The 16,246-nt window shown below is 44.1% G+C and overlaps 1 protein-coding gene across 8 annotated transcripts in view; it reads right to left on the bottom strand.

Moving 5' to 3' along the window:
* Nucleotides 1-13,537, bottom strand: part of VEZF1 (vascular endothelial zinc finger 1) — a 64,174-nt gene extending 50,637 nt beyond the window's left edge. For 2 of the 8 annotated variants that reach the window (XM_044287406.1, XM_044287410.1), the window contains exons 1-2: nucleotides 13,383-13,537; nucleotides 4,989-5,716 (exon numbers count right to left, since the gene is read on the bottom strand). In XM_044287406.1, coding sequence (XP_044143341.1) covers nucleotides 4,989-5,716; nucleotides 13,383-13,415 — 761 coding nt within the window. In that variant the 5' untranslated portion in view covers nucleotides 13,416-13,537. The other 6 variants (XM_044287405.1, XM_044287409.1, XM_044287404.1 and 3 more) reach the window with 4 other exon arrangements.
* Between the last annotated feature and the right edge of the window lie 2,709 nt (nucleotides 13,538-16,246).

Raw genomic sequence — 16,246 nt, 5'->3', positions numbered from 1 at the left:
GTTCTGTATTTTACAGACATCAGACCCACTGGATCTTCAAGAACCAAGTGGGTCTGGGTCAAAAAAATCAAATAAAAAGTGAAAAAAGTTAAGATAAAAAAAAAAAACATTTATCACTGAATAAAAATTAAAAAAATAAAATACACTACACATATTAGGTATCGCCGCGTCCGTAACGACCTGATCTATAAAATGGTCATGTTACTTTCCCCGCACAGTGAACGCCATAAAAATAAAAAAATAAAAACTATGAGAAAATTGAAATTTTGCCCACCTTACTTCCCAAAAAAGGTAATAAAAGTGATCAAAAAAGTCGCATGTACGCCAAAATAGTACCAATCAAACCGTCATCTCATCCCGCAAAAAATGAGACCCTACTCAAGATAATCGCCCAAAAACTGAAAAAACTATGGCTCTTAGACTATGGAAACACTAAAACATGATTTTTTTTGGTTTCAAAAATAAAATCATTGTGTAAAATGTACATAAATAAAAATAAAGTATACATATTAGGTATCGCCGCGTCCGTATCGACCGGCTCTATATAAATATCACATGACCTAACCCCTCAGGTGACCACCGTAAAAAAAAAAAAAAAAAAAACTGTGTAAAAAAAGCAATTTTTTGCCATCTTACGTCACAAAAAGTGTAATAGCAAGCGATCAAAAAGTCATATGCATCCCAAAATAGTGCCAATCAAACTGTCATCTCACCCCGCAAAAAATTAGACCCTACTCAAGATAATCACCCAAAAACTGAAAAAACTATGGCTCTTAGACTATGGAGACACTAAACAATTTTTTGGTTTTCAAAATGAAGTTATTGTATAAAACTTACATAAATAAAAAAAATTGTATACATATTAGGTATCGCCGCGTCCGTGACAACCTGCTCTATAAAATTACCACGTGATCTAACCTGTCAGATGAATGTTGTAAATAACAAAAAAAAAAAACATGCCAAAAAAGCTATTTCTTGTTACCTTGCCGCACAAAAAGTGTAATATAGAGCAACCAAAAATCATATGTACCCTAAACTAGTACCAACAATACTGCCACCCTATTCCGTACTTTCTAAAATGGGGTCACTTTTTTTGGAGTTTCTACTCTAGGGGTGCATCAGGGGGGCTTCAAATGGGACATGGTGTCAAAAAACCAGTCCAGCAAAATCTGCCTTCCAAAAACCGTATGGCATTCCTTTTCTTCTGCACCCTGCCGTGTGCCCGTACAGTAGTTTAGGACCACATATGGGGTGTTTCTGTAAACTACAGAATCAGGGCCATAAATAATGAGTTTTGTTTGGCTGTTAACCCTTGCTTTGTTACAGGAAAAAAAATATTAAAATGGAAAATCTGCCAAAAAAGTGAAATTTTGAAATTGTATCTCTATTTTCCATTGAATCTTGTGCAACACCTAAAGGGTTAACAAAGTTTGTAAAATCAGTTTTGAATACCTTGAGGGGTGTAGTTTCTTAGATGGGGTCACTTTTATGGAGTTTCTACTCTAGGGGGGCATCAGGGGGGCTCCAAATGGGACATGGTGTCAAAAAACCAGTCCAGCAAAATCTGCCTTCCAAAAACCGTATGGCATTCCTTTCCTTCTGCGCCCTGCCGTGTGCCCGTACAGTAGTTTACGACCACATATGGGGTGTTTCTGTAAACTACAGAATCAGGGCCATAAATAATGAGTTTTGTTTGGCTGTTAACCCTTGCTTTGTTACTGGAAAAAAAATATTAAAATGGAAAATCTGCCAAAAAAGTGAAATTTTGAAATTATATCTCTATTTTCCATTGAATCTTGTGCAACACCTAAAGGGTTAACAAAGTTTGTAAAATCAGTTTTGAATACCTTGAGGGGTGTAGTTTCTTAGATGGGGTCACTTTTATGGAGTTTCTACTCTAGGGGTGCATCAGGGGGCTTCAAATGGGACATGGTGTCAAAAAAACTGTCCAGCACAATCTGGCTTCCAAAAACCATACGGCGCACCTTTCACTCTACGCCCCGCTGTGTGGCCGTACAGTAGTTTATGGCCACATATGGGGTGTTTCTGTAAACAGTAGAGTCAGGGCAATAAAGATACAGTCTTGTTTGGCTGTTAACCCTTGCTTTGTTAGTGGAAAAAATGGGTTAAAATGGAAAATTAGGCAAAAAAATGAAATTCTCAAATTTCATCCCCATTTGCCAATAACTCTTGTGCAACACCTAAAGGGTTAACGGAGTTTGTAAAATCAGTTTTGAATACCTTGAGGGGTGTAGTTTCTTAGATGGGGTCACTTTTATGGAGTTTCTACTCTAGGGGTGCATCAGGGGGCTTCAAATGGGACATGGTGTCAAAAAAACTGTCCAGCAAAATCTGGCTTCCAAAAACCATACGGCGCACCTTTCACTCTACGCCCCGCTGTGTGGCCGTACAGTAGTTTATGGCCACATATGGGGTGTTTCTGTAAACAGCAGAGTCAGGGCAATAAAGATACAGTCTTGTTTGGCTGTTAACCCTTGCTTTGTTAGTGGAAAAAATGGGTTAAAATGGAAAATTAGGCAAAAAAATGAAATTCTCAAATTTCATCCCCATTTGCCAATAACTCTTGTGCAACACCTAAAGGGTTAACGGAGTTTGTAAAATCAGTTTTGAATACCTTGAGGGGTGTAGTTTATAGAATGGGGTCATTTTTGGGCGGTTTCTATTATGTAAGCCTCGCAAAGTGACTTCAGAGCTGTAGTGGTCCCTAAAAATTGGGTTTTTGTAAATTTCTGAAAAATTTCAAGATTTGCTTCTAAACTTCTAAGCCTTGTAACATCCCCAAAAAATAAAATATCATTCCCAAAATAATTCAAACATGAAGTAGACATATGGGGAATGTTAAGTCATCACAATTTTTTGGGGTATTACTATGTATTACAGAAGTAGAGAAACTGAAACTTTGAAATTTGCTAATTTTTCCAAATTTTTGGTAAATTAGGTATTTTATTATGCAAAAAAATTAATTTTTTTGACTTTTTTTTACTAGTATCATGAAGTACAATATGTGACGAAAAAACAATCTCAGAATGGCCTGGATAAGTCAAAGCGTTTTAAAGTTATCACCACTTAAAGTGACACTGGTCAGATTTGCAAAAAATGGCCTGGTCCTTAAGGTGAAAATGAGCCCGGTCCTTAAGGGGTTAAAGGGGTTGTCTAAGTTATATTTATTGATGAACTCTCCTCAGGATAGGTCATCAATATCAGATCGGCCGGGGTCCGACACCCGGCACCTCCTCCAATCAGCTGTTTGAAGAGAAGGAGTGCAAGGTGTCAGCGCTGCCTCGTCTTCACTGTTTACCTTCTAGCCGTTGCATCTGCAGTGGTGAGCAGGTGTAATTACACTCAAGCCGTCCCATTCATTTCAATAGGAAGGCTTGGGTGTAATTACACCTGCTCACCACTGCAGATGCAACGGCTAGAAGGTAAACAGTGAAGAAGAGGCAGACCGACACCACTCACGCCTTCTCTTCAAACAGCTGATCTGAGGGGGTGCTGGACCCCCGCCACCGATCTGATATTGATGACCTATCCTGAGGATAGGTCATCAATAAATACAACTTGGACAACCCCTTTAAAGGATCCGTGTGGTAGCTAATGAAAGAATCATATCCAAGCACTCCCCAGTCCTGCAATCTTACAGTCCCCAGATGGGGTCATGAGCACCACTGCTGCCATTGACAGACCCAAGCAGTTCTGTGCCCTCAAGCGGCAGATCACTGCAGGGGCCAGTCACTGGCTGCAGCAGTGCACTTCACCCTTTCCGGAAATAAACAAGCTAATTAAATCATTTTAAAGCTTAGATACACACAATCAAAATACACAAATTAACAAAATGTAAAATAAAAAATAATGTGAGATGGAGAAACTAAAAAATATATATTTTTTAAAGGGGTTAAGCATTACTCACCTTGCCAACCCTCCACTTCATGCTCTATACAGAAGAAATGGCTAGAGCTGTTCCATCAGCCAATTGCTGGCTGCAGCAGTGACTAGCCTCCAGCATCTCCAGCTATTTTCTGCTTTTCGAGCTGGGAGCAGGAAGTGGAGAGTAGCATCAGGATAAGAGGTCCGTAGTGTTTTGCGGAATTTGAGAAGATTCCTATTCTTGTCTGCAGCTGCGGACAAGAATAGGACATGCTCTAATTTGTTGCTGAGCCGCAGACTGGAAATGCGGAAAGCACACTGTGTGCTGTCCGCATCTTTTCCGGCCCCATTGAAAATGAATGGGTCCGCACCCGTTCCACGATCCGGACCCATTCTACGGACTTCTGAATGGACACTAAGTGGCAGGGGTTGTCAGATGAAGTGACTTAAAGTGGTTTTCCAAAACTTCATAACTGATAACCTATCCTCAGTGTCTGACCGGTGGCGTCCGATATCCAGGAACCCCATCGATCAGCTGTTTGAGAAGGCACCAGCATTGCTGTCTTCTCAAATAGTTGATCTGTAGGGGTCTCAGACCCCCTGCCCCGATCACATACTCATGACCTATCATCAGTTATAAAATCTTGGAAAATCCTTTTAAGGTCACATTACACTCGCCAATTTTGCAGGTGACTGTCAGGATGCAAGTGTTCCTTCCCAGTAAGCGCCAGTAAAGGAGACGCTGCATTTACATGCAGCGATCTCCGTGCGCTATGGTGAGAAGTGATCACTAATGCCATTGCTCGTCCCAATACAAACTCATTGTTTGCCGGTAGCACAGGCTGTTTACACTGTAAGACCTGCTGCTAGCAAATGACAATTAAGGTGCCCGCACAAACGATCCAATGAAAGAGTGTTTCACTCTTCATTGGATAATGGTGGCACCTTTACACCACCAGATAAGTGCCAACGAGCATTCCTATGAACGCTTGTTAGTGATTATCTGGCGGATTCTCGGCCACTTTATAGGGCCCTTAAAACTTCGTCCCACAGGAAACCCACTTAACACTAGCTGGAAATTAAAATAAGAAGCCGAGTCGTACCTTGAAAAACCTTTCCCACAAACACTACATGTATAGGGCTTGGTAATCCCTCCTTCATGAGATCTGACATGATAGGTCATTCGGTCCTTTCTTTTGAAGCGCTGATTGCAGACTGGGCACTCAAAAGGCTTCTCATCTGAATGGGACAACTTGTGTCTATTTAAGTGATAAACATCCCGAAATGCCTTCCCACACATTTCACATGCGTGGTTTTTCTTAACAGGTTTGCTCGGCTTCTTCACTGGCTGAGTGACGGGCATAGTCGGGATGCTGGTGCTGGCACTAGGAATTGTAGTTGAAGATGATGTTGTAACAGTCGACAGTATGCCTGCAATGGTGGAAACCAAGGATGTTCTGCTATTGTCTCCAGCAATAGTAGATATAAGTGGCACGACCGGAGCAGTCTGTGTTTTCTTTGGCCGTGACACCAGCTTAATTCCTGTATGGCAGGACTCATGGCGTCTTAAATGGTAACTGTCTCTAAAGGCTTTGCTGCAATATGTACAAATAAAGGAAGTTTTGGGTTTTTCTTTTTTTACTACAACTGGTTCTTTTATAGGTTCAGAAGAGGGTTGCGGCTGAGGTTTCTGTGTTATAGGTATAGGTAGCATAGGCTTTTGATCAGGAGGTTCAACCGGAGCTCCCAAGAGGGGTAACAGGCTATTTTGGGCAGCCTGCTGTTGATGATGATGATGATGGTGGTGGTGGTGGTGCGAAGCTTCATGAGCCTGAAACAAAGGAATGAAAATGAACACTGTAAAAACAAATTTTACAACTTGGCACTCACAGATCCATTAGAGCTGGGTAAAGGAATAAACCCTAGCAGTTTATTTCCTGAGATAATCACAAATGCTGCAAATGAGGTTCTTAAGCCTGTGCACTCCGTTTGAATGGACAGAAGGCATCCCTGTTTGGGCAATTAATTTAAAGGGGGTTTCCAAAACTTTGATATTGGTGACCTATCTTCAGGATAGGTCAACAGTAACTGATCATTGGAGGTCTGCCATCCGCCGATCAGCAGTTTGAGAATGCACTAACACCACAGCCTTCACACTGATTCTCCAAGCCAGTAATGACATCTTCATCGGTCACGTGGCCTAGGAGCAGCTCAGCCCCATCGAAGTGAACATGGCTGAGCGCGATATAAAGCACAGCCGCTATACAATGTACAGAGCTGTGCCTGGTAAGCACAGAAGGCATAGGAACTGACAGGAGCGCTGCCGCCTTCTCAAACAGCTGATCAGCGCGGATCCCAAGTGTCAGACCCCCACCGAACAGATACTGAAAACCTATGCTGAGGATAGGTCATCAGTATCAAAATCTCAGAAAACCCCTTTAAAGCGTGTTCCACCAGTAAAGTACTGTATACATTTCTTTATTCTTATTGCAATAGGAAACAGGCAAATATCAAAAGGACAATACTTTTTCAGTTTCAACCACATTCTCTATATTTAGCATCACCTTAAGGGTCCATTCAGATGGCCGGGAAGGGCTCCATGCCCTTACTGCGGCCCGCAAAGGGTGGGTCCACAATATATGGGCATCAGTGGTGTGTACTCTGTTTGCAGATCCATTGACGTGAATGGGTCCACAATCCGCAAGTTATGGCAAAAGATAGGACATGTGCTAACTTTTGCAGAATGGAGGCACGGATCAGAAGCTCACGGAAGCACGTCTGCGAGCTTTCGGGTCCGTACCTCCACACTGCAAAAGATAGGACGCGTCCTATCTTTTGCCAATCGTGGACCACTTAGGTCAACGGTTCTGCATCCGCACACTGCTAATGCCCATGTATTAGGGACAGCAATTTGCGATCCACAGCACAGGCATGGAATACTTATGTTAGTTTGAATGGACCCTTAATAAGAGAACCCATCATCACTCCTGACATGGCAGTTTTAGTAATTACTTGAATCCCTCATGTAATAATACTTATGACTGTATGCTGTCCCATTCCTCTGTTATTTCTACTAGACGTTTATGAGTGATTAATCAGCAGCTTGCATTAATGGCACAGATGGGTGTTACCAGTTGGGGAGGTGTCCCAGTACAGTCTGACACCAGCAGCACTGATTGGACAGTCAGACACACCCGCTACTGGTAACACCCAGCAGTACCTTTACTGTATATTCCTGTCAATTCATTTGTAAACTTCCATCAGGAATAATACAGGAATGGCACAACATAAAGAGTCATAAGAAAAGGGGGATGCAAGTAGTTACTAAACTTGACATGTCAGGAGAGGTGACAGGTACCCTTTAAAAGGAATCTGTCACTTATTTTGACCCTATAAAACAGTTTACATAGCAACGTGCAATAAAGTACCTTCTTACCTACATGTGTCTTCTTTCTTTTATTCAACTTTTCATTCTTATAAAAAAGCGATTTGTCTGATATGCAAATGAGGTTCCAAGGTGCCCAGAGGGGCGTTATTACTCTGCTGCAGTGCCCCGTAACGCCCCCCTGCAGTGCCCAACCCTCCTCTCTTCCAAGCCCAGCCGGCCTCCTAAGAAATAAATGACCTCCCACATACTTTCCGAACTGCGCCGCCCCCTTCCCACTACGCAATTTAATTTATTCATTGCACCATAGTGCCCCCTCCCAATTACGTCATTTAATTTATTGACTTCATCGGGCGTTCCTTCCTCCTCTCTTGGCCTACGGCACATGCCCAGTGACACTATTGAGGCTGTTGCCCTCTGGAACAGGAGAACCGTGCAGGCACTCACCGATACTGCGCCTGCGGAGGACAAGAGAGGAGGAAGGGAGGTCTGGTGCAATGAATAAAATAAATGACGTAATGGCGAGTGGGCGGCACCGTAGGCCAAGAGAGGAGGAAGGAACGCCTGATGAAGTGAATAAATTAAATGACGTAGTGGGGAGGGGGCGGCGCCGTTCTGCAAGTATGTGGGAGAACATTTATTTCTTAGGAGGCCGGCTGGGCTTGGAAGAGAGGAGGGCTGGGCACTGCAGGGAGGGGGGGGCGCGTTACTAGGCACTAGAGCAGAGTAATAACGCCCCTCTGGGCACCTTGGAACCTAATTTGCATATCAGACAAATCACTTTTTTATAAGAATGAAAAGTTGAATAAAAGAAAGAACACACATGTAGCTAAGGTACTTTATTGCACATTGCTATGTAAACAGTTTTATATGGTCAAAATAGGCGACAGATTCCCTTTAACATTTTCTCTGGCTGGTTTTGTGGCAGAATTTTCTGCGACTGAAAATCAGCTCCATTCACCTGAATAAAGATAATAAATAAAAGATTTTCAGTTGCAAAAAATACTGCAACAAAATAAGCAGCGTGTAAAGGCACCCTTAAAGGGGTTGTCAGTTATGGAAAAAAATAAATATATATGTATATAGCACTGTAAATCTGATGGTCAGCAATATACACATAAGCTAAGAATTTTTTTTTACTCATTTCCCTAGTTTTGTTCTGACCCTTTGTTGACATGCAGTTGCAAAGCTGTGGGGGTGTCTAGCGATCTCTGAGGTTTTCCTCATGAATATTTGTGAGTGTCAACAAATACTGCCTTTCCCTCCTCCTACTCTGCAAATTGGGGATCAACCGATATAGATTTTTTAGGGCCGACACCGATAATCTGTGAACTTTCCGTCCGAAAATAAAAATTCCTACTCAAATCTGCTAAAAATGAATGTTTATTGTTAACATGTAGTTTTTTTTTTTTTTCATTTATAATTAATATTTTGGAGAGTTATTTTTTTTTTTTACTAACTATTAGCACCCTTAGGGACTAGAACCCTTGTCCTATTCACCCTGATAGAGCTCTGCGCCACCAATGAAGATAACTCATTAATTCATATACAGGAGGCAGAAAGTGGAATCACATAGCCGGCTCCCGACCTCTATGACCGGTAGCTGCAATCTGCGGCACCTGAGGGGTTAACTACCACAGATCCCAGCTACCGCTCATAGCGGTCGGGAGTTGGCTATGCGATTCTGCAGCCAGCTCCTGCCTCCTGTATATGAATTAATGAGATAGTTATCTTCATTGGTGGCGCAGTGGCCACAACCCCGCCCCTCCTCTCACTAGTTGTGGCGGCAGCTTCTCCTCTGTGCTGCTGAGGGAACACAGAGTACTGACAGCAGCACGATCCTTGTTCCCCATATGCAAAATAGATGCCGATACCGATAATGTTCAAAATCCTTCAAAAAACGATAATCGGTCGATCCCTACTGCAAATGGAGTGAAAAACATTGCTTCCCTGTCTACAGTCTGACTGCTGGGATACTCATGTTGTATGTGTAGGACTACAAGTCCCAGCTGTTCAGTACAATGACATTACTGATACACACAGGATCTTCTCCCTACCTGTTCTTGTGCAATGCTCTGCAGACAGCAGAAGAGTGTAGAGGAGAGAACTCCTCCGGTCTGTCAGTTCTGTGTCTGTAAGGTGAGGAGGGAGGGAAGATCCTATGCACAGCATTTGTCTCTTCAGTGCTTGGATAGGAGGAAACCCTGCAGCTGCTCAGTACCTGAGGCAGAGCCTCTAACCCTGAGTCTGTGCTGCTGATGGTAGAAGGGGTTAAACTTTGCTGAGGAATCCAGTGGGAGGGGAGACACAGGGCAGGCAGCTCAGCCAGCAGATCTGGCAGTACAGGGGGCGGGGCTTGTGGCTCCAACCAGAACAGCCTTCACAGTGAGGTTCCATGCACAGAGGCAGACCTCCTCCCTCACCTCATCATAGCAGGGAAAGACTGACATCACAGGTCATGTGACTCTCAGCTAACTAGGAGAACAGGGCCATTGTAAATGAAGTGAGTCAGTCGAAACCCCCTCATTTGCTCAGTTAGAAACATACAAAGAACAAAAAAAAATAACAGACAACCCCTTTAAAGGTATTTCCCCACAAAGCATCATATTAAAAGACAGGCGATAAATATTGGATTACTGAGGGCCTGACGCTAGCAGCCAAAAAGATAAGGGGCCGCCACAGCATAGATTATGCTTAATCAGTCCTATAGAAGACAATGGAGTGGTTTACAAACATGCCAGGGGTCTCGTCAGTCTGTCCCCCTGCACTTGGATTTATTAGCTACTTTTTGTGTGATCTTCCCTTTAAAGGCTATGTAGAATTTTGGGGACAATTTATTTTATGATTGCATTTTACTCATTTAGGGCTAAAATATTTTCTCAATTGGTCTTTAATAAAAATATTGAGCCGTTCTGTCACAACAGGTTAACTGTTTTTCTAGCTGTGTGCATCCTACTTTCATTTTGTGCCGCCTAATAAATCTCTTTTTAATTTAAAAATAAAGGTTAATAGTCTGCACACGTACGGATGGAAAGAACAGAGCCGTTTGGCCAGAACACTTAGGGCTGGATCCGCCATGTTGAGGATTTTTGGCCGGAGAGAGAACTGCAGCATGCTGCGGTATTTTCTCCGGCCAAAAAACGTAAGAGGGACTGAACTGATGCATCCTGAACTGATTACTCTCCATTCAGAATGCATTAGGATAAAACTGATCAGTTATTTTCCGGTATTGAGCCCCTAGGATGGAACTCAATGCCGGAAAAAAAAAAAAAACGCTAGTGTGAAAGTACTCTGAGATAAGTATTGAGCTTTGATGATGTTTATAGGGACCGAGATCAGAAGCCCTCAGATCAAGCAGAGAGAAAATTCTGATAGTAGATATCTTACTTCTGTACAGATAGACCAATTAAAAAAAAAAAAAAAAAAAAAAAAAAAAAAAAGATTTTAGCTCATGAGTACAATGCAATAATAGAAAATTGCCGCCAGAAGTGTACATAGCCTTTACGTTAATGGTGTAACTTGTGGGACAAGGTAATGAAAGTATTATAAAACATTTATGGTCATGGGCAGTGAAGGGATTCAGCTTCCCTTGACTTGACCAGGCAATGTCCACAAGCAGCAGATCTGTTGAATTGACTGCTTGAAAAACCCATTCCATAAATCTGAAGGTGTAGTTTCTGCAAAATTGGTATCGATTTTAGCAAGCCCAATTTAACCAAATCGAACAGTTGCAGATGAATATTCAGCCAATCATATTAACACGTGAAGGAGTTGGCACCATGCATAATGCCTAAAGTATAAATAGACACCACACATGTAGCCTGGGTTAACAAGTTCAACATAAGGGCTCATGCACAGGAACGCGTGGCGGCAGTGCCTGTATTGCAGCCCAATCGTCAGGCCCCACCGATCCGATATCAATGACCTATCCCGATGGTAGGCCATCAATATGGGGAGAGTAGAAAACCCCTTTTAATATTTGTAAATTCATCTATAAGCAATGCTTCAAGTGAAAAAGTAACGCCGCTTCCAGTCTCCAGGAAACAAGGCTACATGTCCCCCACACACGCAAGAGCATTCCTATCTGGTTTCCACATCTCCAACAAGAAGCAGTCTCAGAGAGACGTTAAAGGGGGTTTTCTGAGATTTAAATACTGATGACCTATCATGTGGATAGGTCATCAGTACCTGACCGGTGGGAGTCCGACACCTGGGACCCTCGTCGATCCGCAGTTTAAGAAGGCAGCGGTGCTTCTGTGAACACCTCAGCCTTCTCACAACTTTCCCTAGGTCATCTGTAACATGGCCAAGGAGCAGCTTAGCCCCATTCAAGTGGTAAACTTCACAGTAGCCTGCCACATGTGGACTAGTCAAAAATCTGCTGCAGATTTGGAGTGAAGTCTGCATCAGCAGTCGGGGCAGTCTCTGCGCAGATTGTAAGTACCAGATCTCCACTAAAAGAACCCATTCCACACAGCCGAATGGTGTTACGGGTTTTATTTTACAGTTATGCCGTGTGTAAACTTACCCTCATGGATCCGCTAGGCTCCTAGGACCATTAGTTTAAAGGGAACCTGTCACCAGGATTGTGTGTATAGAGCTGAGGACATGGGCTGCTAGATAGCCGCTAGCACATCCGCAATACCCAGTCCCCATAGCTCTGTGTGCTTTTATTGTGGATAAAAACCGATTTGATATATATATGTAAATTAACCTGAGATGAGTCCTGTCCCTGACTCATCTTACTTACAGGACTCATCTCAGGTTAATTAGCATATGTATCAAATCGTTTTTTATCCACAATAAAAGCACACAGAGCTATGGGGACTGGGTATTGCAGATTGGCCGCTAGCACATGTCCTCAGCACTATACACAAAATCCCGGTGACAGGTTCCCTTTAAGCAAGCAAAATAGTGCACACTCGGTAAAAACAAAAACCTAACTCGTAGTAACGGCAAGTGTGGTGAAAGCCTACATTAGATGAGGCTGGACTGTAAACCAGCCCACCGGGGGGCTTCTACCACAGGTTGACCGGCGGGTTTCTGCTGTCGCTTTGCAGCTTTTATTGCACGGGGCTAAGGGTGGGTTCACATCACATTTCTTCCCATCCGTTTAACATATACAAAAACGATACAGTGGCATCTCTTCATCATAGAGTTCCATTATAAAAAAATAAGTGCTGGGCTTTTGTATTTTTCCCCCCAACGTGATGTGAGCCCCCCAACCTGCATCGGCATGCACGCTGCCTCAAGTGACCGCTCACTGATTTATGGAAAGCGGATTTGAAATTCACACCAATTTCAGCTCTATGGGGTTTATCATCACCGAGTGTTTTACCCAATTATAAATCCTTCTAGTCCAACATGAAGACGACACATTCCTACAAGGAGTTTTATTCACTTCTGTGGAGACGGCCCGCGTGGCCATTTTGTTAGCTGGGTAGTGGAGTTCCTCTCCTGTAAAGTACTGCGAGCCCCCGTACACAGGGCACACCAGTCCTGAGGTGAAACATGGAAGCGGGAACGAACGAGGACAACACGCGTTATTTAGCGCGCGCTGCCGAGACTTACACGCGAGGAAACCCGCCACCCCCGGCTATAATAAATTCAGCGCGAGCGAGGGGAAAACGAAGCAGAATAGCAGCAGCCCGCCATAATCTCCATGGCCGGGGGGAGGGGCGGGACAGCCCGGGGGCTCAGGAATGACACGGCGCAAGGCTACGGACAAACCAAGTGCAGGGCTCCGGTGTACATGGCGTAACGGGACCAGGCGCTGTGCGAGCCTTCAGGCGTGGAGCGCACCGGGCCAGCCCCGAATCGGCCCCGGCAGCGCTCCTTTGTCTGCCCGCTGCTCCAGCGCAGGAATGACCGCACAGCCAGGCTCCTGCTCTATGTGAGCGGCTGATGTCGCTGCACGGCCGGGGAAGGAGGAGGATGTGGAAGGGAGGAGGAGGTGGAGGAGGGGGGATGTTTGCTCCCGGGTGTCCCCGCTTCCCGGGGAGGGGAGAGGAGGGAGGCGGCTGCTCTACTTCGAGGGAGGGGGAGGTCACGGCTGCCCTGATAGTGCGTATCCCGGGCGAAGAGAGACATTTTAGGGTGCTTTATCCCTTACCTGGAACAAGAAAGCCGTCCAGTTGGCCTCCATGGCGATCCCAGGGAAGAAGGGAAAGGAGGAGGGAGGAGGAAAGCGCCTGCTGGAACACAAGGGAGAAAAAAAAAAAAAAAGGAAGGAGGAAAGAAAAAAAAAAAAAAAACCAGCGTAGGATCCTACATGAAACCTACAACAAAGCAGCTAAAAACATGGCAGCGCCGCACAACTTCCGGTAACCTCTGGGAGAGACCATTCGGAAGGAGGAGGGGGAATGGGGAGCGGGATAGTGCGGCGTCTCTGCAACTCTGTCATTGGTGAAGGGGGGTTTGTGGGTGGAAACCAACTCTTCCCATCCCCCCTCCCATCTCTCCCGTCTTCGTGGATGTTGTGTACGAGACAAGTGGCAGACGAGGAGCTGCTAATAATACTTCGCGTAAATAAACCTCCCTAATGAGGCTGGATGGTGCCGCGGGCTTCAGCTCTGCGCTAAGGCTACGAGGAGAAGGGGTAGTCCTCGCTGTCCTGAAGCGGGAGCGGGATTACCTCACGCACAGCTGCAGTCTGTCAGACAAAAGCTGCACGTCTGCCCCTTGTCTCTCCCGCCTTATTAGAGGGCTGCCATTTTCTAGACGCCTATTGTCTTAATGTCTTCCCCGCCTCCTCCTCCTCCCACACGACATGTCGTGCCCTGCGGCCAGCTTCGCTCACCCCGAGTCGGCTGCGGGTTATGTTAATGGGTGGATGAGAAAGTGAGAAGAGGCGAGATAGAGACTCCCTGATTGTTTCCGCGGCGCCTTCCATTTGTCAGTCACCAAAGATGACAGACCAGGGCTTGTATTCACCGTATTGTAGGCTCCTTCCATCAGAGGTTTAGCCAGATAACATGCAGGACAACAGGTTCTGAACAGATCTGTTAGACTCCATTCAGGTCATCTACATGCTGAATGTGGAGCTTGTTATTTTTGCTGTTCTGCTCATATTACAGTTAACTAATGTGAACATGCCGTAAGGGTACTTTCACTCTTGCAGCAGAGGATTCCGGCAGGACAGAACTGCCTACCGGTTCCATCAAAACATATGCAAACTGATGGCATTTGTCAGACGGATCCTGATCCATATGACAAATGCATTGAAATGCCGGATCCATCTCTCCAGTGTCATCCGGGGAAAAAAAAATGCCTGTATCCGGCAAATGTTTCAGAATTTTGGACGGAGATAAAACCATAGCATGCTGCTGTATTATCTCCGTCCTGAAAAGTCAAAAAGACTGAAGACCTCCTGATACATCCAGAACGAATTGCTCTCCATTCAAAATGCATTAGGATACAAAATGATCAGCTCTTTTCTGGTATTGAGCCCCTAGGACGGAACTCAATGCTGGAAAAGAATAACGCTAGTGTGAAAGTACCCTAAGCCGTATGTGTACTGATCCATTGGCAGCATAGCATGGACACCCCTGCCTTGGTTTCCCAGTACATAAGTCACACCTGACATTGTAGAAAGCAAATCACAACTCGCTAGATTTCTTTTAAATCTCATTTTTTTTATTTATTAAGTGGAACATAAAAATAAAAAAAAATAGTAATAGAAGTAATAAATAGGGATGAGCGAACTTGTGTTTCAAGTTCAGCGTACAAGGTTCGGGTTATCTAAGAATGGAATCCATAACGGAATTCTTAGATATGAAAAATGTAGTTGTGATGGCACACTCTCATCTGGTATAAACTGAAATAGGTTATTATGTATAAAAACGTATTTATTTATACTTTTGGTATAAAAGCAATTTGATAGACTGAATGGTTTTATAGTTGATATCCAGGTGTTATGAGCAGGCTGGATGCATATATTACTATAGCTGGGTACACAAGGAAAGAAAGAGAACTGTCATGTATATCCATTTTGGAGTACGGTCTTGGTGTCGGTTCCAAGAACTAAGGTGCTGTATGCAGGCTGAATACACTAAAGTGCTATATGAACTGAATGCACAGAAGTGCTAGATATATGCTGGGTACAATAAATGCTGTGTGTCAGCTGGAATATGAAAGTGCTAGTGCAAGCTGGATACACTAAAGTGCTAGTGTAAGCTGGATACACTAAAGTGCTAGTGTAAGCTGGATACACTAAAGTGCTAGTGCAAGCTGGATACACTAAAGTGTTAGTGCAAGCTGGATACACTAAAGTGCTAGTGCAAGCTGGATACACTAAAGTGTTAGTGCAAGCTGGATACACTAAAGTGCTAGTGCAAGCTGGATACACTAAAGTGTTAGTGCAAGCTGGATACACTAAAGTGCTAGTGCAAGCTGGATACACTAAAGTGTTAGTGCAAGCTGGATACACTAAAGTGCTAGTGTAAGCTGGATACACTAAAGTGCTAGTGCAAGCTGGATACACTAAAGTGTTAGTGCAAGCTGGATACACTAAAGTGTTAGTGCAAGCTGGATACACTAAAGTGTTAGTGCAAGCTGGATACACTAAAGTGCTAGTGCAAGCTGGATACACTAAAGTGCTAGTGCAAGCTGGATGCAGTGCCGTAATCTCGCGATGTCAGCACAGGGAAGGAACACTATACCGGCACTGTGCATGAGTGAGCTCGCACATCGCGAGATTACGGCAATCTATAGTTGATGAAAGGAGGAAATTCGGAGGACATAGGCGGTGCTGGGCTCCTTCACAGGCAGATGTGGCTGGGCTCCAGGAAGGTTAGTACAGCCCCTTGGACACATACAAGATGCATTTACATATCTATAAAATCCTTTTTAAAGAAATTAAAAGCACACAGTCCTATAAGACAGGTATATTGCGGACGTGCTAGCGGCGATCTAGCTGTGCATGTCCGTATCTCTATAGCCCAAAACTTGGTGACAGGATCCCTTTAAAGTGCTAGA

The sequence above is a fragment of the Bufo gargarizans genome, chromosome 3 (assembly GCF_014858855.1).
Source record: "Bufo gargarizans isolate SCDJY-AF-19 chromosome 3, ASM1485885v1, whole genome shotgun sequence".
Classification (NCBI taxonomy): Eukaryota; Metazoa; Chordata; class Amphibia; order Anura; family Bufonidae; genus Bufo; species Bufo gargarizans.
The sequence above is the reverse complement of the archived record's forward strand: the minus strand, read 5'-3'. Positions and strand labels throughout refer to the sequence as shown.